This window comes from Hemitrygon akajei, chromosome 19 (genome assembly GCF_048418815.1).
Source record: "Hemitrygon akajei chromosome 19, sHemAka1.3, whole genome shotgun sequence".
NCBI lineage: Eukaryota > Metazoa > Chordata > Chondrichthyes > Myliobatiformes > Dasyatidae > Hemitrygon > Hemitrygon akajei.
The window spans coordinates 44,522,284-44,550,086 of NC_133142.1; the positions used below are offsets into that span (position 1 = coordinate 44,522,284).

At 41.3% G+C, this 27,803-nt stretch overlaps 1 protein-coding gene across 1 annotated transcript in view; it reads left to right on the plus strand.

The window, feature by feature from the left end:
• The window catches only part of LOC140741900 (protein bassoon-like), a 473,005-nt gene that overhangs the window by 222,527 nt on the left and 222,675 nt on the right, over positions 1–27,803 (plus strand). Inside the window, 2 exon segments of the mRNA XM_073072438.1 lie at positions 1,065–6,734; positions 6,736–8,193. Coding sequence (XP_072928539.1) covers positions 1,065–6,734; positions 6,736–8,193 — 7,128 coding nt within the window.

The following is a 27,803-nucleotide window of genomic DNA, read 5'->3' on the forward strand; positions in this document are numbered from 1 at the left end:
CCATTTACACTGAAAATTAATTTTTCTCGCACTTTCTCCCATTGCACCATTGCAAATGTATGTTTCAGAAAGTTTGATATCACAAGTATGCAACATTTTTTAAAAACTTTTTTCAAAGTAAATTTATTATTAAAGTAGATATATGTCACCTGAGAGTCATTTTCTTGTGGGCATTCACAATAAGTATGAAGAAACCCATCAGAATCAATGAAAGTGCACGCAGCATATATGGATAGACAACGAATGTGCAAAAGGCAACAAACTGCAAATACAAAAAAGAGGAAAAAAAGTAAATAAGCAATAAATATCGAGAACTTGTTTATTGATGTCACTGAATTAACATAATAATGGAAAAGAGAGTTTTAAAATCTCATTGCACAACATCACACTTGTGTGTTAAACTTGTACACAGCAATTGTTTTCACTTTCACCAGATTTTCAGTTTTCACAATATTGATATCAGTGATTGTACCAGTAAATTTCTATGCCATGTTTTTTGGCAGAGGGTATGCATTAAATGTTATATATATAATATAGCGTAGTTGGAAGCTCAGGTCCACTTGTCATTTTAATTTAATCATCCAATTTTTATTTTTCTTAGATATTTATTTTTATAATATTACCAATTGCTTCTATTTTCTTGTGAACTTTCTGTGGTATCCGTTTCTTCTGCAGATTCTCCTTCACTACCAATTCCTTGTGGTCATCATGCTCTATTGACCTTGTAGCTGAAAATGAGTGACATCAAAACTTGTAAGAGATTCAGAAAAGTGCAGAATATGAGACAGAATATCAGAAAAGAGACAGGTTATAAGAAGAAAAAATCAGGACTGAGCACAATAGTAGAAAGGAAAGAAAGTACTTGGGGGACAGATCAAGGGGTAGTCAGAGAGTGAGTCATGGAGAGGTTCTAACACTTTGCCCTAATTTCATTTGTACATTGTGTCAGCAAACATTGGAATTAGTTGTTGGTACTCTGTAGTGTTGATTTGGTTATATAGTTGAACTGTGAATTAATGGAAGTTTTACTTACTTTTTAATGTTAAATTCTTTGTTCTTTTCAGGAAATGAACAAGAATTTTCCTCCGGAACAGTCTCGCAGCCCACAGAGTTTAAGTGATACAGGCTACTCATCTGATGGCATATCAAGCTCACAGAGTGAAATCACAACTTCATTGCACCAGGAAGGACAAAAACTTAATGAATCTGGCCTTACACAACAAAGTCCAATGAGCCCTTCAGAATTTACCAAATTGGAGAGCACTGTAAGGCCATTGCTTGAATCCCAAGAATCTCAAGATCGGAATAAAGGAGAAAGGACTGTTCGTGATTCATCTGAAAAGCAAATACAGCAAGACAGGCTACAGTCACTTCCGATTACACCAGAGTGTTACACCTCAGACGAAGAGCTTGAAGATATACAAGAGGAAGATGAAGATATTTTAGAATGGGACAATGAAGGGGAGCGAAGAGAAAGTCTAGAATCACTCGATGAGTTTGGCAGGAAAATGCGACATGACTACACTGAGGGTGGGAGTGAAACTGCAGTACCACCTCCTCAAACTGATCCTGCAAATGCAGGTGCAGAGTTAACAGATGAAGAATTTATGCGAAGACAACTTTTGGAAATGAGTGCAGAAGAGGACAATGTGTCTGTGGAAGATGAGAACATGGGCAGTCATACTGAACATATTAGTATGAAGAAGAGTCAAAAACTTACAACAGAGTCCAGCAAAAGAAGCCTTTCAAAGCAACAACAGAATCTTAATATAAGCAGCAATTATGAAGGTACTACGCTGGAAAGTTATGGGCAGGAAGAAAATCAGTCATGGCAAGAACAGAAGGAACCTGGTGATACCTATGCAGAATCTATAAATCATGTAGAAGACTCAGTGGGGGAGCCAGCTGGGCTAAGGCGTTTTAAAACTATTGATTTGAACACCACAAATACTTACACAAATAGAAGTATTGAAGTTTGCAGTGAAGCAGATCTTAACATTGACAGAGAACCTGAACTTGAGATGGAAAGTTTAACAGGATCACCAGATGAAAAATCTAAGGGTGAACACTCATCTACCTTGCCAGCCTCAACACCTACTTTGTCATCGGGCACTTCCCCCACTTCTGTCTCTTCACTAGAGGAAGATAGTGACAGTAGCCCGAGTCGAAGGCATAGACTTGAGGAAGTAAAACAGCAGCGAAAGGCAAGGCACCGCTCGCATGGTCCTCTGTTGCCAACTATTGAAGACTCTTCTGAGGAAGAGGAGCTACGGGAAGAAGAAGAGCTTCTTCGAGAACAGGAGAAAATGCGCGAAGTTGAACAGCACCGTATCCGAAGTACAGCAAGAAAAGCAAAGAGGGACAAAGAGGAATTGAGGGCACAGAGAAGGCGAGAAAGATCCAAAACACCACCAAGTAACCTTTCTCCCATTGAGGATGCTTCTCCAACAGAGGAGTTGCGTCAAGCAGCAGAAATGGAAGAACTCCATCGTTCATCGTGCTCCGAGTATTCACCAACTATGGATTCTGAAGCTGAAGGTTTTGAAATAACAACCTGCAGACTGTACAAGTCAGGTAGTGAGTACAACCTCCCCTCATTTATGTCCTTGTATTCCCCAACGGAAAAATCATCCAACTCTTCAGCAAATCAGAAACCACTGAAGAGTGCAGAAGAAGCGTATGAGGAAATGATGAGAAAGGCTGAAATGCTAAAGTCACAGCAACCGACGCAGGACACGTCTTATAGCAGTGCTTATCAGTCAGATGACTACATGGAGAATAATCACAAATACCAATCTTCAGATGAATACAATTATTTAAACAATGAGATGACATTGTCACAATCAACCTTACAGAGTGAGCAACAGAAACCAGAAGTATATGAGGACACATCAAAGACCGCTGGACCCCCTCCCAAATTGTCCCATTCACCATCACTTGACCTCCGATTGCAGCAACAAAATGCTCAATTACAAAATCTGGAGCGGACTTTCCAGGAGAAAAAGCTTCTTGATGCACAAAGTGCTTATATTGAACTAGCAAGGCAAACAGATGCACTTCTTACACCCGGGACAAGCCCCACCCAGTCAGCTGCACCAATTTCTTTCATTTCGTCCAACAGTAATAGAGGCATCCCTGATGTTCGGGTAACCCGGTATTTCACCAGAGACATGCAGGAGCAAAGCCACACTGCAAAGCCCATGGGAGCAAATGGTAATAATTCACAAATAGCTACAGCTTCTTACACAACATACAACAAAAGATCAGCTGTGACGGTGGCCACTGCAATTGTGGGTCTGTCCTCTACTTGTGCAGGGTCTATAGATCGAACTGCAGTATACACACAAGGAAGGCCATCAGATTCTGGGATGTCAGCACCCTACAATGCTCAAAGTTATAATACTCCTGAGAGTAAGAAATTTGGTGAATCATACGGGTTATCAAATGTTAATGGGTCATCCACACAAACAGCTGAAGGACCCATTTCCCCATCTTCCGTACAGAGATCAATCTCTAGAACCAACATGCCCGCAAGCCCCACAATGGGTAGCAAATCCACTGCAGAATTTTCAACACAGACTTCAAATCATAGAGTTTTATCCCCTTCCATGACATTGGCCTCATCACCATCTACAGTAATGGCACAAGGCACTCAGACTTCAGTAAGATCACCCCGCCTCATCAGGCAAGCATCCTCTCCTGACTCCACATTCATGGTCATTACTCTGGCATCCAATGTTCCCGCCTCAGCCCAACCATTAACCGTTAATTCAGCCACTTCACCCAGCACCTCTCCAACACGGCTGAATTGGCAATCAACCCTGCAGGGCTGGACACAGCCGATGATTGCTTCATCACATCAGCAGATGCAAATGCAGTCCATGTACAGCAAGACTTCTTCCCAAGCTGATAGAATATCCATGATTCAGCCAACACAGAGAGGGCAAATTACTTCATCTGTTATCACAGCTTCTGGTATAGTTGGCCCAGGTTTAGAAGGCACTTCCTTAAGTGAAGTTTCAAGGACATGTAACTCTGTAGTAGATCTCCGGACAGTTACTAAGTCACCCCCCGTCATAATAACAGATCATGGAATGGACTTGACATCCTTGGCTACAGAAAGTAGGAAATATTCCCTTGAATCTGATCAGCTTCCTAGTCGTCAGTCCACTGCCGTGCAGCCATTAATCATGAATCTTAATGTGCAGGAACACCCATATGTAAACACAACTGGTACGACGACTGTGGGTATAACAATCACATCATCAATGGTAATTTCCCAGACAAAAGTGCCGAAGATATATGGCGACCCCTTCCAGAATCGTATGGATCTAGGTCACGGTACAGCGAAAGCAATTTGCCTCATGCAAACAAAACAACTGGAATCAATGGGTCAACCCCCTTCTGTTACAGAGAGTGGAACCAACATTGACCTGGCAATGGTGATGGCACGATCAGATCTGGATAGCCAAATGCAGCCACATTTTGCTCGATACAACTTAGCTAACCAAACTACTCCAGTGCGTAAAGTCGACATTTTGGTGAATGAGAGCAACATCAACAATGCCATAAATATTAGTGCCATTCCTAGGACAGTACCTCAAGACAGTGGTTTTATTGCCTCACAGGTACATAAAGAAGCATCTCTGGAATTAAAGCCATCTGCTCCCCCACCAAACTTGCCTGGAATGAAAGTGCATGAGACAATGGTGCAGCTAGACCACACAGCTGCGGGCACAGTCACAAAGCTGATGAAAGATGCGCCATCAAATGCAATTGATTTGACAGGTCCAAAGCCAGAAAGGGCTGTCTGTTGTGACGTGGTTTATAAATTTCCTTTTGCGGATAGCTGCACTGGTTCATTTAACCAAGGCTCGCAAGTCCCAGATCTAGCAACATATGAACCACAGCAGAGTACCAGGAAGACTGCTCACCAGTACTATAACAACAGAATTCAGGAACCTGTTGATAGTTACCACTATAAAGAACCCATGGCTGCTTACAAGGATGGTCTTAATATGCACGAAGAGCACAAAACATTTCCTCTGGTATTTTCTGGACGGCTGCATTCATCTATGTCGGACTCCAACCTGCTGGAGTCTAGCATTAATTACAATTTCCTGAAGAATGACCCTCTTTATCACCCACCTGGTGGTGATGCAGCTGTAGATCTGAGTACGATGAAACACTCTTACAGTTTATCTTTCAATCAGGGAAGGGACTGGGGACTTGGAATGCAGTATGGCTCCTTCACTGATCTCAGGCAGCAGTCAGATCTCTTCAGCCAACCCGCTCCAATAAGAAGATACAGTTCAATGTCGAATATTAACTCGGATTATGGTTACTCGATGCGAGATGATCTGTCGAATTTTCAGGAGGCCAGTTTGGCCCATTACAGTGCGACGACCGCTCGGGAAATCAGCAGGATGTGTGCTGCTCTCAACTCCATGGATCACTATGGAAACCGGTACACAAATAGTTCAGATTCTGTGCAGTATGGGGCATCTCCTCCAAATGTGCAATGTGATGGATTCTCAAGAAGCAGTATAATGTCAAACCAACAAGGAATGTCTCCCATAAAACAAAATATGATGTATAATCCCAACTTGTCCAACTCTCGGCGCAGGATTGCAGCTCGTGGCTTTGGCAATATGCCACATGCTGTACGTATGAGATCTATCAGGCAGATGTATCCGCCAACTGCGGCTGTGAGAGCACCTGATGGCATGATTTACTCTACAATCAACACCCCGATTGCTTCCACGCTCCCTATTACAACACAGCCAGCATCAATAATGCACCCAATGCTGAGAGGTGTTTATAGACCCTATTTGCCTGGTAGTGTCACAGCTGTGCCTTTGGCCAGGTTGACCAGACTTCCCCTAGTTACACCACGGATGCCTGCTACAACTTCTCCGATGTATCGATACCTGCCTCCAAACAGATTTACAGGGGTTTCTACGATGTCAGCAGGCGAAACACCGATCTATCTGGGAAAGGCTGGTGACGGTAAAAATGCAGGTGTGAACGCCATTCAAAACGTACCAAGTCAAGGAATACAGAGGCCTGAACAGAGTGACATCGCTCAGCCAAGTGCTTTAGCTTCCATGGCCCAGAAATTTAACCCTGAGGCTAATCAGTCCAAACAACAGCCGGACATGGGGATCATGCAGCAGCAACAACTCCAGCAGCAACAGCAACTCCAGCAGCAACAGCAACTCCAGCAGCAACAACTCCAGCAGCAACAACAACTCCAGCAGCAACAACAACTCCAGCAGCAACAGCAATTGCAGCAGCAAGTCCAGCAGCAAATGCAGGTTCCGCAGCAGCAGACGTTGCAACCGCAGCAACAGATGCAGGCTCAGCAGCCGCAGTCAGTGCAACAACAGCAGCAGCAGCTGTCACAACAGTCGTTGCAACAGCAAATGCAGCAGCCAGAGCAGCAACAGAACATAGAGCAACAGGAACAGCTTGACCAACAGAAAGAGCAGCAGCTGCAAAAGCAGCTGCAGAAACTGCTGCAGCAGCAACTGCAGCAACAGAAGCAGCAAGAAGCCCAGCAGGCCGGCGTCGGCAGAAGAAAGCAGGAGGACAGCGAGGAAGAGCACCAGCGGAAGCAGCAGCAAGATCACTTCCTGCTGATCGAGCGGGAGCGGGTGGAGCTCGAGAAGCTGCGGCACCAACGTCTGCAGGAAGAGCTGGAGCGCCAGCGGCTGGAGCTGCAGCGGCACCGGGGAGAACGAGCAGATCATTGTGCAGCGGGAGCTGCAGGAGCTGCAGACCATCAAGCAGCAGGTTCTGCACCAGCAGCAGGAGGAGAGGCAGGCGCAGCTGGTTCTGCAGCGGGAACAGCTGGCTCAGCAGAGGCTGCAGCTGGAGCAGATTCAGCAGCTGCAGCATCAACTGCATCAGCAGCTGGAGGAGCAAAAAGTCAGAAACACGGTAAACTTCCCTGCAGTCTGTGACCCATCGGGTAGAATCCACCCGCACACCATGTCGGAGATGGGTATTGAGATGCAGAAACCTATGCCGCAAGGCGGACAGTACTGGCCTGTAAACCAGGGATATGTGGAAGGTGCCCCTGTTGCCACAACTGGCCAAGAGACATATTTATCGCCGCATCATAGAGCGATGATGGAACCACCACATCGATCTGCTTCTGAACTTTCCCTTCGAACTGAAGAGCACTTGGAGAATAGGGGTATCAGGAAACGAAATTCCATGCCGAGATTGAGGGATGCTTATGAGGGAAGCGATGCATCGTTGCGCGATCAGTACGTGGTTAAGAAGATAGCAGACTGCAGTGTGCAAACTGACGACGAGGATGGAGAAGAGAGCTACTACATGTCCCGTCGGAGGAGAACCAAGCGAAGTGTGGATTGCAGCGTGCAGACGGACGATGAAGACAACGGGGAAATGGAGCAGCCTGCTCGTAGGCGCCGCTCCCGTTTCTCAAAGCATTCCGATTCAAGCACAGAAAGCAAGCGGGAAATGCTAAAGGGGACCTCCAGTATTGCCATACAAACAGTCAGTGATTGCTCTATCCAAACAGATCCAAATGAGCTTGGACCAGTGTCACCTGCCATCCATATCACACCTGATCCACGAGTAGAAATTGTACGGTATATATCTGCTCCTGAGAAGACTCGTAAAGGAGAGAGTCTTGGTTGTCAGACAGAACCAGAAGCACAATCACAAGGCATTGTTGGTCCTCACTTTGCAAGTTCTAGCACTATTAATCCCTACTCTACCAACATACAGATTGTAACACCAGGTCCACTGGATCAAACTAATGCCAGGCAGCAGGGAATCATGATTGTCCCAAAGTTTGAGAAAAAGAAACCAGATCCTTTGGAGATAGGGTATCAATGCCACCTTCCACCTGAACCTCTGCCTCAAATGATTCGCCAGCCTCCTAAGTCTCCACAGGTGCTGTATTCTCCTGTGTCGCCTCTCTCTCCATATCGGCTTTTAGATACAACTTTTACTTCATGTGAGAAGTTAAATAAAGCCCACGTTACTCCACAGAAACATTTTACCACTGAGTCACCTAAACGACAGCAGGGTCTGCCTCGGCCAATCAAAGTGATGCAACGCTCCATGTCTGACCCAAAGCCTGTCAGCCCCACTTCAGAGGATTCTGGGAAACTGAATTTCTTTGCTCAGAGTCAACAAAGTCTACATAGCAGTCAGGTATGTAAGAGAGTCTATGCTTAGAAAGAAAGGTTTCCAAACTACTGAACATATCTAAGGAATTGAAAAATGTGTATATTGTGCAGATGGAATCTCTCTGATAAGGGTATTAATATATATCTGGATTGCTCAGTAAGTTTGGATATGAAGCAATATGGAGGTTTATTTAAGACCATGGAATTTATAACAACTTTAATTGTAAATGTATTATTTGCATGTTTATATCAAGTTCATTTCTGTTATACTATGGAAATATCTCCATTAATGCTGCAGAGAAGAGTTTAGTGTCAGATGATAAATAATATTTCATATTGATTTTCATAAATATCAACTGATGAAATGAACAGATCTTGTGTTTAGATTAGGCAAACATTGTGATCAACCCTATCCAAACTTCAAGGTAAAAAAATTGGGCAGGAGAGATCAAAGGTAAGGAAAATAAGGGTAAATGGAAATTTCCTTGTTGGAGTTCAGTAAACCAGGCACCCACAGTTTCTAGCCACTATTTGTACATAGGAAGAATATTCTAATGGTGACTCTAACTTGCTAAGTCAAACAATCAATGAGCTATCAGAAGAACAGTATTTCATACAAGAGTACCTCTTCGTCCTGCAATTCCTTTTTAAAATTGGTTCTGATTTATAACATAAAAGGTGATGATCGCTTAAAATCAAATAAGCTAACAGATTTAGGGAACCTTGGTTGCAAGACTAACAGGTTTAGGGTTTAGGAAGCCTTAGTTTTCAAGAGATATTGAGGTCCTAGTTAAGAGGATAAAGGAGATGCATAGCAGGTATAAACAGAAAGGAACAAGTGACGTCCTTGAGTATAAGAAATGCAAGAGAACACTTGAGGGAAATCAGGAGGGCTAAAAGAAGGCATGAGGTTGCTCGAGCAGGCCAGGTGAAGGATAATCCTAAGGGCTTCTACAGATATATTAAGAGCAAAAGGATAGCAAGGGACAAAATTGGACCTCTTGAAGATTAGTGTGGTCATCTATGCATGAAGCCAAAAGAGATGAGGGAAAATTACTTTATTGCATCTTTATTTATTTTGGAAATGGTCACAGAGGTAAAACAGCAGTGAAGTCACGGACTGTATATAGATTACATAAGAGGAAGTGCTTGCTGTCTTGAGGAAACGTAGGATGAATAAATTCCCCGGGTCTGGCAAGGTGTTCCTTTGGACCTTGTTGGAGACTGGTGCAGAAACTGCATGGACCATAGCAGAGGTATTAAAACATCCTTAGCCATGGGTGAGGTGCTAAAGTTGTTTAAGAAAGACTGTAAGAATAAGGTGGGAAATTGCAGGCCGATGAGCCTCATGTCAGTAGTGGGTAAATTACTGGAAGGTATTCCAAGTAGTGAGATATATGAGTATTTGGACAGCCAGGGACTGATTAAGTATACAGTCAACATGGCTTTGTGTATAGTAGGTCATGTCTAACCAAGGAATTTTTCAGGGAAGTTACCAGGAAAATGGATGAAGGCAAGGCTGTGGATGTTATCTACATGGACTTCAACAAGGTTTTTGACAAGGTCCCACTTGGGAGTTGGTCAAACAAATTCAGTTACTTGACATTCAAGATTAGCTAGTAAATTTGATTCAATATAGGCTTCACAGGGGAAGTCAGAGTGGTAGTAGATGATTGCAGCTCTGACTGCAGTCTTATGACTAAGTGGTGTGCTACAGCAATCTACAGTGATCAGCAGTGACTAGTGGGGTACCGCAAGGCTCAGTGCTGGGACCCCAGTTGTTTACAATATATATTAATGATTTAGATGAGGGAATTAAATGCAGCATCTCCAAGTTTGCGGATGACACGAAGCTGGGCGGCGGTGTTAGTTGTGAGGAGGATGTGAAGAGGATACAGGGTGACTTGGATAGGTTAGGTGAGTGGGCAAATTCATGGCAGATGCAATTTAATGTGGATAAATGTGAGGTTATCCACTTTGGTTGCAAGAACAGGAAAACAGATTATTATCTGAACGGTGGCCAATTAGGAAAAGGGGAAGTGCAACGAGACCTGGGTGTCATTGTACACCAGTCATTGAAGGTGGGCATGCAGGTACAGCAGGCGGTGAAAAAGGCAAATGGTATGTTGGCATTCATAGCAAAAGGATTTGAGTACAGGAGCAGGAAGGTTCTACTGCAGTTGTACAAGGCCTTGGTGAGACAGCACCTAGAGTATTGTGTGCAGTTTTGGTCCCCTAATCTGAGGAAAGACATTCTTGCCATAGAGGGAGTACAGAGAAGGTTCACCAGATTGATTCCTGGGATGGCAGGACTGTCATATGAAGAAAGACTGGATCGACTAGGCTTATACTCACTGGAATTTAGAAGATTAAGGGGGGATCTTATGGAAACATATAAAATTCTAAAGGGATTGGACAGGCTAGATGCAGGAAGATTGTTTCCGATGTTGGGGAAGTCCAGAACGAGGGGTCACAGTTTAAGGATAAAGGGGAAGCCTTTTAGGACCGAGATGAGGAAAAACTTCTTCACACAGAGAGTGGTGAATCTGTGGAATACTCTGCCACAGAAAACAGTTGAGGCCGGTTCATTGGCTATATTTAAGAGGAAGTTAGATATGGCCCTTGTGGCTAAAGGGATCACGGGGTATGGAGAGTAAAAAGGTACAGGGTTCTGAGTTGGATGATCAGCCATGATCATACTGAATGGCGGTGCAGGCTCGAAGGGCCGAATGGCCTACTCCTGCACCTATTTTCTATGTTTCTATGATCTGTGTGGAGTCCGTTTTTGTTACTCATTTATATCAGTGATCTGGATGATAATGTAAAATGGATCAGAAAATTTGCAGATGACGTCAGTATAGACAGTGAGGAAGTTTATCAAAGCACTCAGCAGGGTATGGACCAGGGTAATCGGACTAAAAAAATGGCAGATGGAATTTAATGCTGTTAAATGTGAAGTATTGCATTTTGGGATGACAAACCACAAGAGGAGTGCAATAAAGCAGAGGGATCAGGGGTTACATACTAATAACTTCTTGAAAGTATTGTCACAGATAGATAGGTTCATAAAGAGAGCACATTGGCCTTCATCAATCAAAGTACTGAGTACAAGAATGGGGATGTTATGTTGAGTTGTACAGGATGTTGGTGAGGGCTAATTTGGAATATTGTTCAGGTCACTTACCTTGAGGAAAGATATCAATAAGATTGAAAGAGTGCAGACAAGTTTTATTCTTTAAATCCTTGCTTTCCAGGAGCAGAACTCAACTGATTTTGGATTTATGATAGAATTCAGATTAATTAAAATGGAAGTTGAATTGCAACTTTCACTGGAATTTAATGCCAGTCCATAAGATATAGGAGCAGACTGAGGCCATTTGGCCCATCAGGTTTGCTCCACTGTTGCATCATGGCTGATCCAATTTTCCTCTCAGCCCCATCACCTACTTTCTTCCCGTGTCACTTCATGTCCTGACCAGTGAACAATCTATCAACCTCTGCCTTAATCCTTTGATTCATTTGATAAAAGTTTATTTTTTGGCTTTTTCTTTACTTTACGGTGAGCCAGTAGATGAGTGCTGTAGGATGGAGATGTTCTTTTACTTGATTAAACAAAATTTTTATAATAGCTGTGAATTGAGAGAAAGATATTAAAGATCTACATGTAGTATTCCTGTTTGATACAGACTAAATTACTGGTTCTACCATCTCTACCTTAGTAATGAATTTGTCTGTGTTCGACACAAAACATTCTGTTTTCCAGGTCAGTAACTACCATAAATTTGTAATTCATTATAATTCATAATCTACAGGTGCATTGAGTTTGTTTACTGGACATTAAATATATTTTCTTGATAAAAGTATCACACCTCAGAATGTCTCCGAAGTTACAAACATATCTTTTGCAATCTTGTTGAAATGCAGTCATTTGCAAACAGGTTTGTTTTAAGGCTGTTATAATATTGTTTAATTTTCATTTAAAAGATTTTAGGATTTCTTTCAGCAGTAAGAATCAGGATGATACGTGACTTGGAAGGGACCTTGGCACCCATTGTATTTCGCTGTACTCTTGTGTTTTAAAGATTCAATTCAATTCAATAATGTCAGTTCAAATCTTGGGAAAATATCAGTGACCAGGAGGGAGATGGTTTGCTGTAGTACACAGATTAGACGATACACTGAAACTGGAGTGTTATAGGAGCTACGTTCGAGGCAATTGGAGAGGATTGAATCACTCTCATTTCATAAACTTGGGAAAAAATTTCAAGAGTTAGGTTTGTGATCTGGCCACACAAGGGCACCTGAGTGTGTTCCTCTTGGAATTACAAAATGGATATGGCCAGATCAATTAAAAATCTGGCTTTTGGTGTTTATACTCATAAATTTAGTGATAATAATGTATTGAACATCAAGGGAAGGTAGTTAAATTGAAAAGGGATGGGAAGATGGAATGTGAACACAGATTTTGCCAGAAGCATAAAAATGGAGTGTAAGATATACAGAAAGGAAAAGACTGGGACGACCAAATGTTAGTGCCTTATGGACAGAGATAAGAAAACTTTGCCAGGCATAGTAAAGCAATGACAGAGAAATTAAACAAATACTTGGAGCCTTATTTTTTTTATCATCGAAGAAACAAGGGCCTAGAGAGAAGAGGGAACTGAAGGAAAAACAGTATTAATAAAATTGACCGGACTGAGAAAAAAGATGCTGCAGGGGGCAACTTTTTGTTTTCAGCTCCTGAGGGTAATCACATCCTTCCCATAGATGTAACCAGAACTGCCCACAATACTTCAGGTGTCGCCTAACCAATGTTTTATACAGTTATAACATGATTTCCCAGCTTATATATTCGATGCTGGGGCCAATTAAAGCAAGCATACCACATGTTTCCCTCGTCACTTCCAGGGGTTTGACATTGTACCCCAAGTGCCCCTGTTCATCAGTACACCCAAGGCCCAAGCATCCTAGTCTTGTTTGCATTCCCAATTGTATTACCTTATGTAATAAGGATTTGTCCAGTTGTCATTGGTCTACCTGACTTTTTCCACTTGATCTGCTTTGTGCTGTAGATTTCAGCATCTTTCTTCGCTCTCTGCAACACTACCCTTTTTCATCTCATCCTGCTTATTGGTACTGAACCAATCAGCTATAGTGAGCCTTGGGATTGAATAGTACTGACAGATCCTACAAGGATCAGAATCAGGTTTATTATCACTGATATATTTGCTGTTTTGCACGTGTATTTGGTAGTCTCCTGACCAGACTTCATCACTTATTGTATTTCACTTCCTTAACCTAGGCCTCCAGTTATCTCTTGTTACCATAGTAACAACATGCTCTTCTGCCTGCTGTTGTGAACCTGATACTGTTATAAAATGTTTAGAATGGAGCTATTCTTCCTTATGTCACTACAGCATTTTGGTCATTTTCAATGAGGTGCAGTAAAATAAACTAACTTGCCACTTTATGGTTGTTGCTCAGTGAATCTGAGAGGATGTTAGTGAGATATTGTCTCTTATCTCACACCACACTGGTTCCAGATGGAGTTATGTTTATTTAATTGTCTTAAGCAAATCTAAAAAGTCACAGCTTCTTCAGATAAGTCTTGTTGCATCCATTTTCTGAATATTCTCTGCGAAATTCACAGACCATTAACCATACCTGCATGTAGACTTCTGCATATGTTGGTTAAAACTAAACACAATATCTATTCTGCTAATTTGTAATGATCAGTTTAACCTTCTCAGTACCACATGTAGATCTTCAAAATTCTGCAGATTCTGCAGTTCTTCCTGCATATTGGACAGCAAATTTGACCCCACTATTTAAAAAAAGGAATGAGAGAGAAAGCGAGGTAGAGGAGAGATTGCAGGTGTAGGAATACGGAGCAGTCTCAGTCGGGCCTAATGCAGGGCTTTAACCCAAAATACAGGTAGTTCCTCCTCACCACACAACAAATGTTAACTCAACTTGTTGAAATCCTCTGACAGATTCTTTGTTTGCAGAGAGAAAGCAGTCTCATACTAAACTGTTAGTCCAACATCAGTAAGGCTGGAAACAAAGATGAAGAATGTAGTTACAGAACATTGATAAGATTTCTGAAAGGGAAAAACATGTTTGACTAATCTATTGGAATTCTTTGAAGAAGTAACCTGTAGAATAGATAAAGGGGATCAGTGGATGTGGCATTGAATAAATATTCAGAAGGCAATCAGTAAATTAATCAACAAAGTCAGAGTCGATTGAATTTCAAATATAAAGTGCCATCAAGAACTAAGATCTCTTTAATAGACAGAATGCAAAAAGTGTAGCTAAACGGTCTTTGTTCAGACAGGTGGGCCGAGGTTTGTGGGGTACACAAGGATTAGGCCCTGTCATGTTTTACTGATAACGCAAAACTGTTTGAGATTTTGAGTCATAAGGAGGGAGTAAAGGGGGTTGTGAAACAGGTGAGTGAAAAACATGGTAGATGGAAATTAAAGTGGAAAATGTGAATTCATCTGCTTTTGGCACAATACAGAAAAGGACCATGATTTCTTTAAGCAGTGGCAGATTGAGAAATGATGCTATTTAAAGGAAGATTGATATCCTTGTATGTCTCTGAAAGTTAATGTGCAGATTGAGCAAGCAACTGGGAAGCAAATGGTGTGCTGGTCTTCCTTGAATACCTTAATATTCAGTAATCTATTGATCTCTGCTTTGAATTAGTATAGTAACTTGAGTTCCAGGATTGTGTATTCCAAAGGTTCACCATCCTCAGAGTGATAAAGTTTCTCATCTCAGTCCCAAGCAGTCGCTCCTTTATTCTGAAACTGTGTCTCCTAGTGGAAGGCTCTTCACCCAAGGCAAACAACTTGATTGCATCTGGCATATAAAGGCACTAAAGAATTTTATATGCTTTGAGGAGATCTTTCATTTTTCAAAGCTCTGGAAGTACAGTCTCAGACTACTCAATTTTTCTTCAAACAGCAAACCACCATACCTGGAGCCTGTCTGGTGATTATACTTCCTCTACGGCATGCAAATCCTCTCTTGGGGAAGGAGACTAAAGCAGCGCATAATAATCCTGGTACAGGCTTATCATGGCCCAGTTGCAGTGAGATTCTGCTGTATTCAAATTCTCCTGTAATAACTGGAGATATACCATTTGCCCTCTTAATCTCTTACTGCTCACGCACAGTATCCTTCAATAACTTGTACACAGACATACCTAACTCCAGATGAAAATCAACAAAGCCACGCCTCGGCATTTATCAAATACATTGCTTTCCTGTTACGTGCATAAGTAGATAACATCATAGTTTTCCTACTATAGTTTTCTTATATGCCATCTTTCTTATTCAGGCCACCCACACAGCTTATCCATATTCCCTTAAATCCTTTTATGCTCTCAATCCCACCTCACTTAACAAACTCAGAAATATGACATTGTATCCCTCAGCCATAGTGTGATGTAGATTAGAGCTTTTAAGCACCAAGCCCTGCAGCCCACCAGTGGTTATAACCTGCCAATCTGAGAAAGATTCATTAATTTTCCCCACTTCATTTTCCATCAATAACTAATTTTCTATCCATGATAATACATTATGTCTTGTTATCAACCTTTTGTCTTGGACTCCTTTGAATCCACTACATAAACTGGTTCCTTCTTATCTATTCTATAAATCAAGGGTTCAGCAGATTATTTTCTTTTCGGCATTTATTTATTCATTTAGCAATGCAGCGCAGGGATATACTGACATTGGAGAGGGTTCAGTGAAGATTTACGAGAATTATTACAGGAATGAAAGGGTTACCATATGAGGAATGTCTGGCAGCTCTTGGGCTGTATTCCCTGGAGTTCAGGAGAATGAGGGGGATCTCATAGAAACATTTTGAATGTTAAAAGACCTGAGCAGGTTAGATATGGCAAAGTTATTTCCCATGGTAGGGGAGTCTAGGACAAGAGGGTATGACTTCAGGATTGAAGGACGTCCTTTTAGAACTGAGATGCGGAGAAATTACTTTAGTCAGAGGGTGGTAAATTTGTTGCCACGAGCAGCTGTGGAAGCCAAGTCAGTGGGTGTATTTAAGACAGAGATAGATAGGTTCTTGATTAGCCAGGGCATCAAAGGGTAACCTTTGAGCTCTGCCGCCCCAGCAGCCCCACAACCCCAGTTAACCCTAACCCATTCACAGGACAATGTACAATGACCAAATAACATACCTCACACATCTTCGGAGTGTGTGAGGAAACCGGAGCAGCTGGGAAAAGCCACACATTCCACAGGGTGCATGTACAGAAACTTCTTACAGAACAGTGCCGGAATTGAACTCTAAGCTCCGGAATGCCCCAAACTGTTATAGCATCACACTTACTGCTACACTACAGTGGCACCCAACATATTCCCCATCTGAGGTCAATAAGTCTAATTCCATTTTTCTGTCTGCTTTCTTTATTTACTAATGTGGTTGCAATTGCCACTCTCTAACCCACAGCATCAGTTTCTGAATACATGGAATTTTGAATGACAGTTCAAGCATGTGCTACCTATAAAGTCACCTCTTTCAAAATTCTGCAATGCCCTTGAAATTTATTAGTTTTTGAGTTCACCATTTTCTCTAGTATCATATCTTGACAAATACTGAGATATTTCAGTCTTCAATCTAGTTGTAACTTTATTCTGTCCATAACCTTATAAATGCGGCAGGTTTTATGTGTCTGGTTCTAAGATGGCAGATGCTAAGTAAATTTTAAAATTCTTCTGCCACTTCCTAATTCCATAGTATAAATTCTCTTGCATCTGTTTGTAAAGGGCCCACTCTTGTTCTTGCTGGTGTTTTTCTTTTTATGTAGCTATAAAAGCTCCTGCAGTCTATTTTCGTTAATCTCACCAGTCCAGTCTCATATGCCATTTTGCCTTTTTTTGAAGAGTTTTTAACCTATCTTCATTGAATTCCAAATGATCTCATAGTCCCAGAACACATTTTCCACGGTCGAGAAAGCTTGTTAAAGCCTTCTACTTTCTGAAGAGATCTCAGCTGTGCACATCAATACTCACAACCTCCTACAGATGTGCAGTTGAGTGCTCCATGACATGGGGTACAAAAACTACTCTACAACATACAGGAGGGTTCTACAACAGGTTGTTACAACTGCCGGCTGCCTACAGCAGGTAGTTAAAATTGATGCATCGCCAGCACCAGCCTACCCACCCTCAATGACATATATACAAGAAAGTGCTGGGAAAAGGCCAAAAATGTCATGAAGGATTCTACTCATCCTGCTTATAGACTGTTTGCCCCACTCCTATCAGGGAAGAGGCTATGTAGCATCCATGCTAGGACCACTAGGCTCAAAATTAGTTACTTCCCCCAAGCTGTAAGGCTAATGAACACCTCCAACTCTTAACCCAGCCCACCAGCCTCCATCACCACCACTACATTTCTTACTACTGTATTGATCTCATCCTTATAAATAGAATCAGAATCTGGTTTATTTTATGTCATGGAATATGTTGTTTTGCAGCCTCAGTACATAGATATTACTATAAGTTACAATCAGAAATTTATTAAAAAAAAGTGCAAACAGAGCAAAAAGTGAAGTAGTGTTAATGGATCCATTATCTGTTTAGAAGTATGATGACAAAGGGGAAGAAGCTGTAGCTAAATTGTTGAGTATGTGTAATCAGGCTCCTGAACCTCATCCCTGTTGGTAGTAATGAGAAGCGGGCTTGTTCTGGAAGGTGAGGGAACCTAATGATGCATGCTGCCTTCTTGAGGGAACACCTGAAATACCCTGGTTCATATTTTTACTGTTATGCTGTATGTATTTCATTTTGGCAGTTCTGTAAGAGCAGTCTGTTCTGTTTTCATGCTTGTTTGGGTTATTGTTCAAGATAAAGAGATGAGGAGAAATGCGTCCCATTCAATTAGGATAGTCAGATTAAGGGGAGGTCTCTGTGATGAGGAACACTGAGGTTGGGCTTGGTGCTTTTGCTTGAGAGGAGATGAAGGGAGACGATGCTGGGGAGAACTGGTTGTAGCATACGATCTGGTGGGAGACCCGTTGGTTTGAGATGGATTGTGTGCGACGTTCGGAAGGTGGTGTGTGCTTTCATGTTGACCGAGGGCCCAGCGTAGGAGTGACAGAAGTTCAAGATGAGCTCCAACTTGTGCACATTTGACTGTTTAATTAGAATAGGCCCTTTTCGTTCTGTTATTCTTTACTAACCCTTTAGTTAAGATTCATAAATATAATTCCTTTAATCATATGCAGTGTACTGTCTGTTATTTCGTAGCATTAATTTGTAACAGAGTAGCAAATGACACAACATTGACACAAACCTGGTATTGGGGTGGGATTGAGCGTGCCTCAATCTCATGAGTTTGGTGGGGCCGGAGGTTGTCTCACCGAGACTTACGCTGCCAAGGAAACCAGGGTGTTTCACACCTATTGAAGATGTCCTCAATGGTGGGGAGGCTAGTGCTCATGACGGAGCTGGCTGGGTCTACAACCTTCTGCAACTTCTGAAATTCTGTGCATTGGCACTTCTATATCAGGCAGTGGCGCAACCAGTCAGATGCTTTCCATGGTATACCTGTAGAAATTTGCTCAAGCCTTTGTTGACATACCAAATATCCTCAGAGTCCTAATGAAATATAGCTTCTGTCATGCCTTCTTTGTAATTGCATCAATATGTTGGGCCCAGGATAGATCTTCAGAGATATTGATACCCAAGAATTTGAAGTTGCTCACCCTTTCCACTGCTGACCCATTGATGAGGACTGGTGAGTGTTCATTCAATATACCCTTCCTGAAGTCCACAACTAATTCTTTGTTCTTACTGATGTTGAGTGCAAGGGTGTTGTTGTGACACCACCCAACCAGCTGATCTGTCTCACTCCTGTGTGCCACCTTGTCACCATCTGAAATTTTACCAACAATATTTATGTCATCAGTGAGTTTATAGATGGTGCTTGAAATGTGCGTAGCCGCACAGTCATGAGTGGAGAGAAAGTAGAGCAGTGGGATAAGCACACATCCTTGAGGCACACCTCTGTTGGCCTCAGCAAAGAGGAGATTTTATTTCAACTGTGGTCTGCTGATGAGGAATTCAAAGATCCAATTTTAGAGGGAGGTATCAAGGCCCAGGTTTTGAAGTCTCTTGATTAGTACTAGGGTATGGTAGTGTTGAACACTGTTCTGTATTCAATAAATAGCAACATAAGAACACAAGGAGTAGGCCACCTGGCCCATCGAGCCTGCTTTGCCATTCAATAAGATCATAGCTGATCTGACCATGCTACTTACCTTTTCCCCATAACCTTTAATTCCCCTACTATGCAAAAATCTATCCAACCCTGTCTCAAATATATTTACTGAGATAGCCTCCACTGCTTCATTGGCAGAGAATTCCACAGATGCACCACTCTTTGCAAAAAGCAATTACTCATCTCCATCCTAAATTTACTCCCCCGAATCTCTTCTACTTAATAGTGGAAACAACTTTCCTGCCTCTATCTTATCTATCCCTTTCATAATTTTATATGTTTCTATAAGATCTCCTCTCATCCTTTTGAATTCCAGCAAGTACAGTCCCAGGCAAATCAATCTCTCCTCATAGTCTTTACCTTCTCACCTCTGGAATCAACCTTGTGAACCTCCTCTGCACTGCCTCCAAAGCCAGTATATCCTTCCTCAAGTAAGGAGACCAGAACTGCACACAGTACTCCAGACGTGGCCTCACCCATACCCTATACAGTTGCAGTATAACCTCTCTGCTCTTAAGTTAAATTCCTCTAGCAATGAAGGCCAGCATTCCATATGCCTTCTTGATAGCCTGCTGCAACCTTTTGCGATTCATGCACGAGCACTTCCAAGTCCCTCTGCACAGCAGTATGCTGCATTTATTTACAATTTAAATAATAATCTACTCTTCCATTTTTCCTTCCAAAGTGGATGATCTTGCATTTACCAACATTGTACTCCATCTGCCAGACCCTTGCCCACCCTCTTAACCTGTTTATATCTCTCTGCAGGCTCACCGTATCCTCTGCACAATTTGCTTTTCTACTCAGTTTTGTGGCATCAGCAAACTCAGATACGCTACACTCGGTCCCCCGTTCCAGATCATTAATGTATGTCGTGAACAGTTGCGGGCCCAGCACTGACCCCTGCGGCACACCGCTCACCACTGATTGCCACCTACAGAAATCTCAACTCTCTGCTTTCTATTGGTTAGCCAATTCTCTATCCATGCTAATACATCACCCCCAACTCTATACATCCTTATCTTGACATGTGTTGTCTAGGTGGATGTTCCAAAGCCAAGTGGAGAGCAGTGAGATTCCATTTGCTATAGACCTATTGTGGCAGTAGGCATATAGTATCCTACTAAGTAAGGTCCGGATCTCAGGCAGGAGTTAATTCTAGCCATGACCAGCCTCTCAAAGTACTTAATCACAGTACACGTGAGTGCATCTGAACAATAGTCATTTGTACAGCTCGCCCTGCTCTTCATGGGTCCTATTACTTTTTTTTTCCACCTTTGCCAGTCCTAAATATTGAACATTCTGAAATATTTACTTCTCAGTTTTGGTAATTACCTTTCCGTAAAGCATTTAAATGATCTCCATTCCTTCTGTTTGTGCCAATTCATCAGCCTTTGTGAATTCTCTGAATTTATATTGTTATATGTTAGCACTGAAATTGTTGATGTTGAGCTACCACAGCCGTTATATTAATTATGCCTCCAGGCACATAGGTTTTACTCATTAATCCTATTGAATTCAAAGACAACCTCTCACCTCTGCAATTCAGTTCTTTTGATCATGTTTCAACAAAGGCTGCAGTGAGAACGGGAGAAAAGTGGTCCTGGCAATGATTTAGCTGATCATCAGAGAACAGATTATTGGTTGAATTGTGTCACAACAGCAACTTTATGCTCAATGTCAGTAGTCTACAATGTGATGTTCTCTTGCATTTACATGAGATGGGAGATGAACTTGAAACCACCATTCACCGGTTATCAGAGAGATTGGTTATGCACTGATAATAACAGAGCTCAGAATTCAGTATTCATTTTGGGAGTCTGGTTTTGCGAAGAATGTGGCTACCTGGAATGATGGGATCTTGGCAAGGAAAGTGACTATTGTTGGCTCTTTTATCCTTTCAGTGAATTTGAAAGATCTTGCAGGGTCGGTATTGGTGCGTTTTTTGGTGCCTAGAGGTAGTTCAGGAAATATATAGGACAGAAGGGATTACTGCTGTCTTATTAGTGGAGCTATCTGCCACATCTGATGTGTTAATTTTCAAACCCCCTGTTCCTTAATTGACCAAAGGCTGTGGTTTTGCATTAGGCAATGGTGTATTTTATCAATGATGTCTGACTTGGGTGTCAGGTATCTCTTGGGATACGAGAAGTAATCCATGTGCCATTTATCTTTATTAATTGGAACCTGATGTGCAGTAGGGGGAAGCTGATAAAAGATTATTGCCTTGCAAATGAAGAGTGGAAGGCCTGTCTTCTCATTTTCTTCAGAAAATGTGTGAATGATGGTTTGGATCTCATCTCCCATCTCACATAAATGCAAGTGGACTTCACATTGAAGTCCAATTAGGAAGATTCAGATTACGTTGATTCTCAAGTGGAGTTGCCACAAGTTGAACTGTTTCTGATTAGTTCTGTAGATTAGCAACATTCACTAGAGAAGTTGGAGATGAAGTCAGCATTGTTGAGAGAGAAAGTAAAAGAAGTGTCTGGGCGATAATGTAACCTCTTTTGATCTGAGATTCACCTATTTGGTTGGAATCAATGCTACATGAGATGAAGATGAGTTTCTATGGGCTAGTGAATTTTTAAATCAAGGTATTGCTCAACCAGAAGTCCAAGTTGATCATCTGGAAATACAGGAGTGAGTAATAAAGGGAACTTGGTATAAATGTGGCACCAACATTTTTAATAACATTAGATGTATAAAGAATAGAATATATACAGAGGAATAGGTGGCCTTGGCTATGGAAATGATATACGGATCAAGCCTCATCTTGGACTTAGATTTGATTCCATGATTACAAGTAGTGTGGTTCCCTTTTAAACCAGAAGTGAAGTATACTCAGTGGCCTCTTTATCAAGTGAACTTGCTTGTGAATGTAATATCTAATCAGCCAATCACGTGGCAGCAACTTAATGCATAAAAGCATGCAGACGTGGTCAAGAAGTTCAATTGTTGTTCAGAACAAACATCAGAATGGTGAGGAAACGTGCTCTAAGTGACATTGACCGTGCAATGATTGTTGGTGCCAGATGGGGTAGTTTGAGAAGCTGCTGATCTGATGGGATTCACATGCACAGCAGTATCTAGAGTTTACAGAGAATGGTGCAAAAACCAAAAAAAAAAAAGATCCAGTGAGCAGCAGTTCTATGGGCAAAACGCCTTGTTAATGAGAAAGGTCAGAGGAATTTGGCCACTGGTTGACAGGAAGGCGACAATAACTCAAATAACCACATGTCACAACAGTGATGTGCTGAAGTGAATCTCTGAATGTGCAACACTTTATGCACCTAATAAATTGGCCACTGATTGTAAGGAGCCAGAATTGGAATTTGTGGCCAGTTTTCGTTGGATGAGATGCTGTTTATCTAGTACTAGACATCAAACAAGTAATCTATTAGTCTTCATACAACCTTAGAAAATGGAGAAGAGGAGGAATTAAGCAAATGGTGAGACAGAGTTGAGAGCCTTCTGTAGGTATGTCGAAGTTGGGGCTGTTCTTATACTATGTAGTTCACATAGATGAGAAGTCAAAGAGGTGGAAAGGTAAATCAAGGGTAAATGTTATTGGTAGTTCAAGTTCAAGTTTAATTATTGTTCAACCATACATATGAATACAACCAAAATGAAGCAGCATTTCTTTTGGGGCAAGGTGCAAAACACAGAACCACAGTCACACACAGCACACAACACATATTGCACATATAAAATTGATTGCATATAAAACAGTTGCAAAAATATTTTAAAAATAATAATGATATGGCCCCTGTCCCTGATTGTATTGGCCTATAGATTGATTGCATATGGATGTTGTTCTGGAGCTAGGTTTCTGCAAGAACAGCCTGCAGCGGTTCCTCATATCACACAGTGCAGCTATAGTCGAATGCAATCCAGTTTGCCTTCCACCAAGTGAACACTGGAAGGCAGGATTGATGGGAAAGGCCTGCCTTCAAAGCATGAGGAATCCAGCAGTACACAGCCAGCTCTGGTGCCTTTTTCCCTGGCAGCCGCAACAGGTGACCCCGAGGCCTGATCTGTACCATAATCGAGGCCATGCAGCTCCATCACTGTTGGTTTTGCCAATGAACCAGTGAATCGGACTCGCAGTATTCTACATTACTAATATCCAACAGAGTCTTGTGATTACAGCAGAAACGTTCAAGACAATTACCCCCAATTATTGGATCACACACCGCGTCCATTTGCCTCTGACGCCTTCTTCGGTGGATAGCTGCAGCACAGTGCGCAACAAGTTCGGTTCCATCCTTATCCACCAACTCACTAGTGCGTAACCTGAAGTACTTGATGTTGTTAATAACCAGCAATGTCTTGCGATTGAGAAAAAGATGTAAAGGATGAGCAGTCACACCTTTAGTTGGATCAAGAGAGGCTGTTATGTCTGAGCACTCTGCCATCTTACTGGAAGAAAAGAAGACACAGCATATGATTTACTGGTTATATGTGGTCAGTTGAGTAAGAGCAGAAAGGAAGTAGCCATGTTAAGGCTGAAAGCAGGCCGAGGAGGAATATATTACCTTTGTCATAATTGCATAGAATGTTATTAATAATTTCACTGAAAACTGCATCAATGATGGAATCTATGTAGGCATATTCAAGCAAGGAGTACCTTGCTGATCTCTTTAGACCTGATGTTGTGGAGAAGAACATGAAATGTTCAGTGAAAACAGGAAACAAGTAAATTATTCATGTTCTATTAATGAAAGCTAGGCTCCACGTACAACCTTATTTTCCCACTAGTCCAAGCTGAGATTTAGCAAGGTTGATAAATGCATTTAAGTATGTCATTGGTATTTTGCTAGGTTTTTATTAAGATGCTAATCTACAATATCATAAGCTTTTGTGCTGTGCCTTTGAATGATAAAATTTTGCTCATACCAACTGTATGTCTCTCTAGGTTGTTGACTTGTTTAAAATCTGCTGGTTTACAGTTGATGCTATGCTTCATTTCGTTTATGGCTGAACCAGTGGCAACTTCATCTCTAGAGCAAAACAAACATGTTTGTTCAAGCCCATTTGTGGGATTTAACCATACAACTTCAGTTGACAATTTATAAGAGAGCAGTGGATCTTGCAGATGCCCTGAGCAATATTGCTTCCTTAACCAATAGCCCTCAAATAGATTAACAATATCAAAGGCAAAGTTGTGTTTATTGTTATGTGCATAAGTACATGTATGCATGCGATTAATTAAAAAAAAATCATAGGCACATACCATTAGAGACATGATATTCACAATAAAATTTAAATTAGACAAGAAAGAACACAATCAGAACAAAAACTAATTTCATTAAAGTGCAAAATTCTCATAGTTTTGCTATATTGAGCAAGTGATTAGAGTTATGCAGATCAGTTCAAGAACCAAATGTTTGAAGCGAAGTAGCTGTTCTTGAACTTGGTGGTGTGGGAATACAGCTTCTGTGCTTACTACCCAATGGTAGCTGCAAGAAGATGGCATGGCAAAGATGGTATGGATCTTTGATGATAGAAATTGCCTTCTTGATGCAGTGCCTGATGCTATCCATGGAGGGAGAGATGTGTCTGTAATATATTAGGTTTAGTCCACTACTCTCTGGATTCCTGTATATTTGAACTGTGGTTCCAGACTATGATGCAACCAGTCAGGATACTGTGGAAGTTTGCTAGAATGTTTGTTGTTGTTGTTTCTTGGACTAGGGTTGTGTAAGCAGCAATAACTATAAAATGAAATTGAATGGTCTAGCCTCCTTTTTGTCTGTAATTGTGGTACTGCTCGTAGGATTGCTAACTCATAACTCTAGTATATGCGATTCAATCATAATCTCCAGTGTCATCCATACTGAGTTTGCACATTCTCCATGTGACCACACTGCTTTCTACTGTTCCAGTTTCCTCCCATGTCCCAAAGATGCGTAGGCTGGTTCATGGGCTGCTGTGAATTGAGCTCGTTGTGTAGGGGAGCTGAGGGCAATGTGAAGAATATGTTATTGGGAAAATGAAAGGTGAATAGAATATCTCTGTGAGTCAGCATAGACTGATTCACAGTTCAATGTAAATTTATTATCAAAGTACATAGCATAGTGGTTAGCACAATATGTTACGTACAGGTGACCTAGGCTCAATTCCCGCCATTGCCTGTAAGAAGTTTGTACATTCTCCACAGTGACTGCATAGGCTTCCTCTCGGTGGTCTAGTTCCCTCCCATTGTCCAAAGATGTACCTATTGGTAAGTTAATTGGTCATCATAAATTGTCCCGTGATTCAACTAGAATTAAATTGGGGGATTGCTGAGCAGCGTGGCTCAATGGGACTGCAGGACCTGTTCCGTGCTGTATCTCAATCAATCAATAAAATAAACTGTATGTTACCTTGAGATTCATTTTCTTGTCAGTATTTAAGGAAAATAAAGAAGTACAATGTAGTTTTATGAAAAGCTATACATCACGTTCAAAGACAGACAAACAGCCAATATGCATAAGAAGACAAACAGTGTTTATAAAAATATTACTGAGTCCTTGAAAGTGAGTCTATAGATCGTAGAATCAGTTCAGAGTTGTGGTGATTGAAGCTCTTCAAGTTGGTTCAGGAACCTGATGGTTGTAGGTTAATAACTGTTCCTGAACCTGGTGGTGTGGGACCTAAGGCTTCTGTACTTCCTGCCCAATAGAAGAAGGCATGGCTTGGATGATGTGTGTCTTTGATGATGGATGCTGTTTCCCCACAGTAGCAGTCCATGTAAATGCACCAAGTATTCTGAGGGTTTTGCCTGTGATCGACTGTGGTGTATTCATCACTTTGTGTAGACATTTCCATTCCTGGGCATCTGTAACAGGCCATCATGCATCCAGTTAGGATACTCTCCACTGTGCATCTATAGAAGTTTCTCAAAGTTTTTTGGTGACATGCCAAATGTACCAAAAGAAATGCCAAAAGAAAGCTGAGGCTCTGTGGTATATCCTTTGTGATGACAATTACATGTTGGCCCCGGGATAGACCCTCTGATACGTTGACGCCAAGAAATTTAAAGCTACTGACCCTCTCCACCTCTGATCCTTTAATGAGGACTGGCTCATGGACTTTCAATTTCTTCCTCTTGTAGTCAATCATAAGCTATTAGGTTTTGCAGATTTTAGCAAATATCTAAAATGGCCATCTCCTATGTCATATGTTAAAGTTAGTATTATGTACTAGCATTATATCATGAAATTGATAGGAAATTCAAGGTTTTTGCAATTATAGTTCAAGTTGGGAATCCCAAAATATGTGTTGATGATTCAGCCCGACTTTAAAGGGTGTATTTTTTACTGCTTTAGCAGAATCAGCGAATTGATATAAAATCAATCACACTGTGTTAAGTTTAAGAAGATTTTTTTTTGTTGCATGACATCGTAGTGAGATTTTATTGGCATTTCAAGCCACAAGGACTGTTTTGTAAATTAAAGAAAGATAGATTATAAGCCATCTTAAATAATTCAACACATGTTGTATTTTGATTTTTGTTATTTAGAAGCATTACTTTTGATATTTCAGTTACTTATTTAAAACTTTCCTTCACACTCTTTGAAAAATGTTTAAAGTGCTAGATAAAAGTGACTCTCCCTGATGTGTTGTCTCTGACAATTCTTCAAGATAATTGGCTGCTTATCCAGTCAGGTGACATAGTACAGCTCAACGACAAAGAACCATTTGACCTGATGCCTGAAAGCAACTGACATTGGAAATTGGGTGAGATTGCTGGATGCTGAAGGACTCCTTCCTTTGTGGCTATTGCTGCCACTTCGCTGTTGACTGCAAAATAGTGTGTTTCGAATTATTCTGAAGCAGTAATAATGCTCTATTTAAATGCAACCCTTTTTCCTCCTACTCATTTTATTTTAGTAAATTAACAGTTTTCTTCCCCTATCCTTCCCTTAACCCTGAGATAATTGATCTTAATGATCTACTTGCAGTATTTTTTACATGGTTTCCTCAATCCATATTAATTAGTGTAATCACATATTCTTGTCACATTGAGTTGAAAAGCTGTAGAGAGAAATATAGAGCCTTATAAGAGTGCTCCTGAAGAGGATTTTACCAAGTTCTAAAATATGCCTCTCATGATTTTTCTCGAAAAGATGAGACAACTGTTGTTAGCAGAATCTCCGATGGTGATGAGAACACATACAGGAGTGAGATAGAGCAGCTGGTTGAGTGGTATCACAACAACAACCTCAATATATGTCCAATAAATTGGTTGTAGACTTAGGGAAGGGGAATTTGAGAGAAAACACACCAGGCCTATACGAGGGGTCATCATTGGGAAGGGTGAGTAGTTGCAAGTTCTTGCGTACCAGCTTCTCAGAGGATCATTCTGACTGCTTGCATCTCCACTTGGTACGA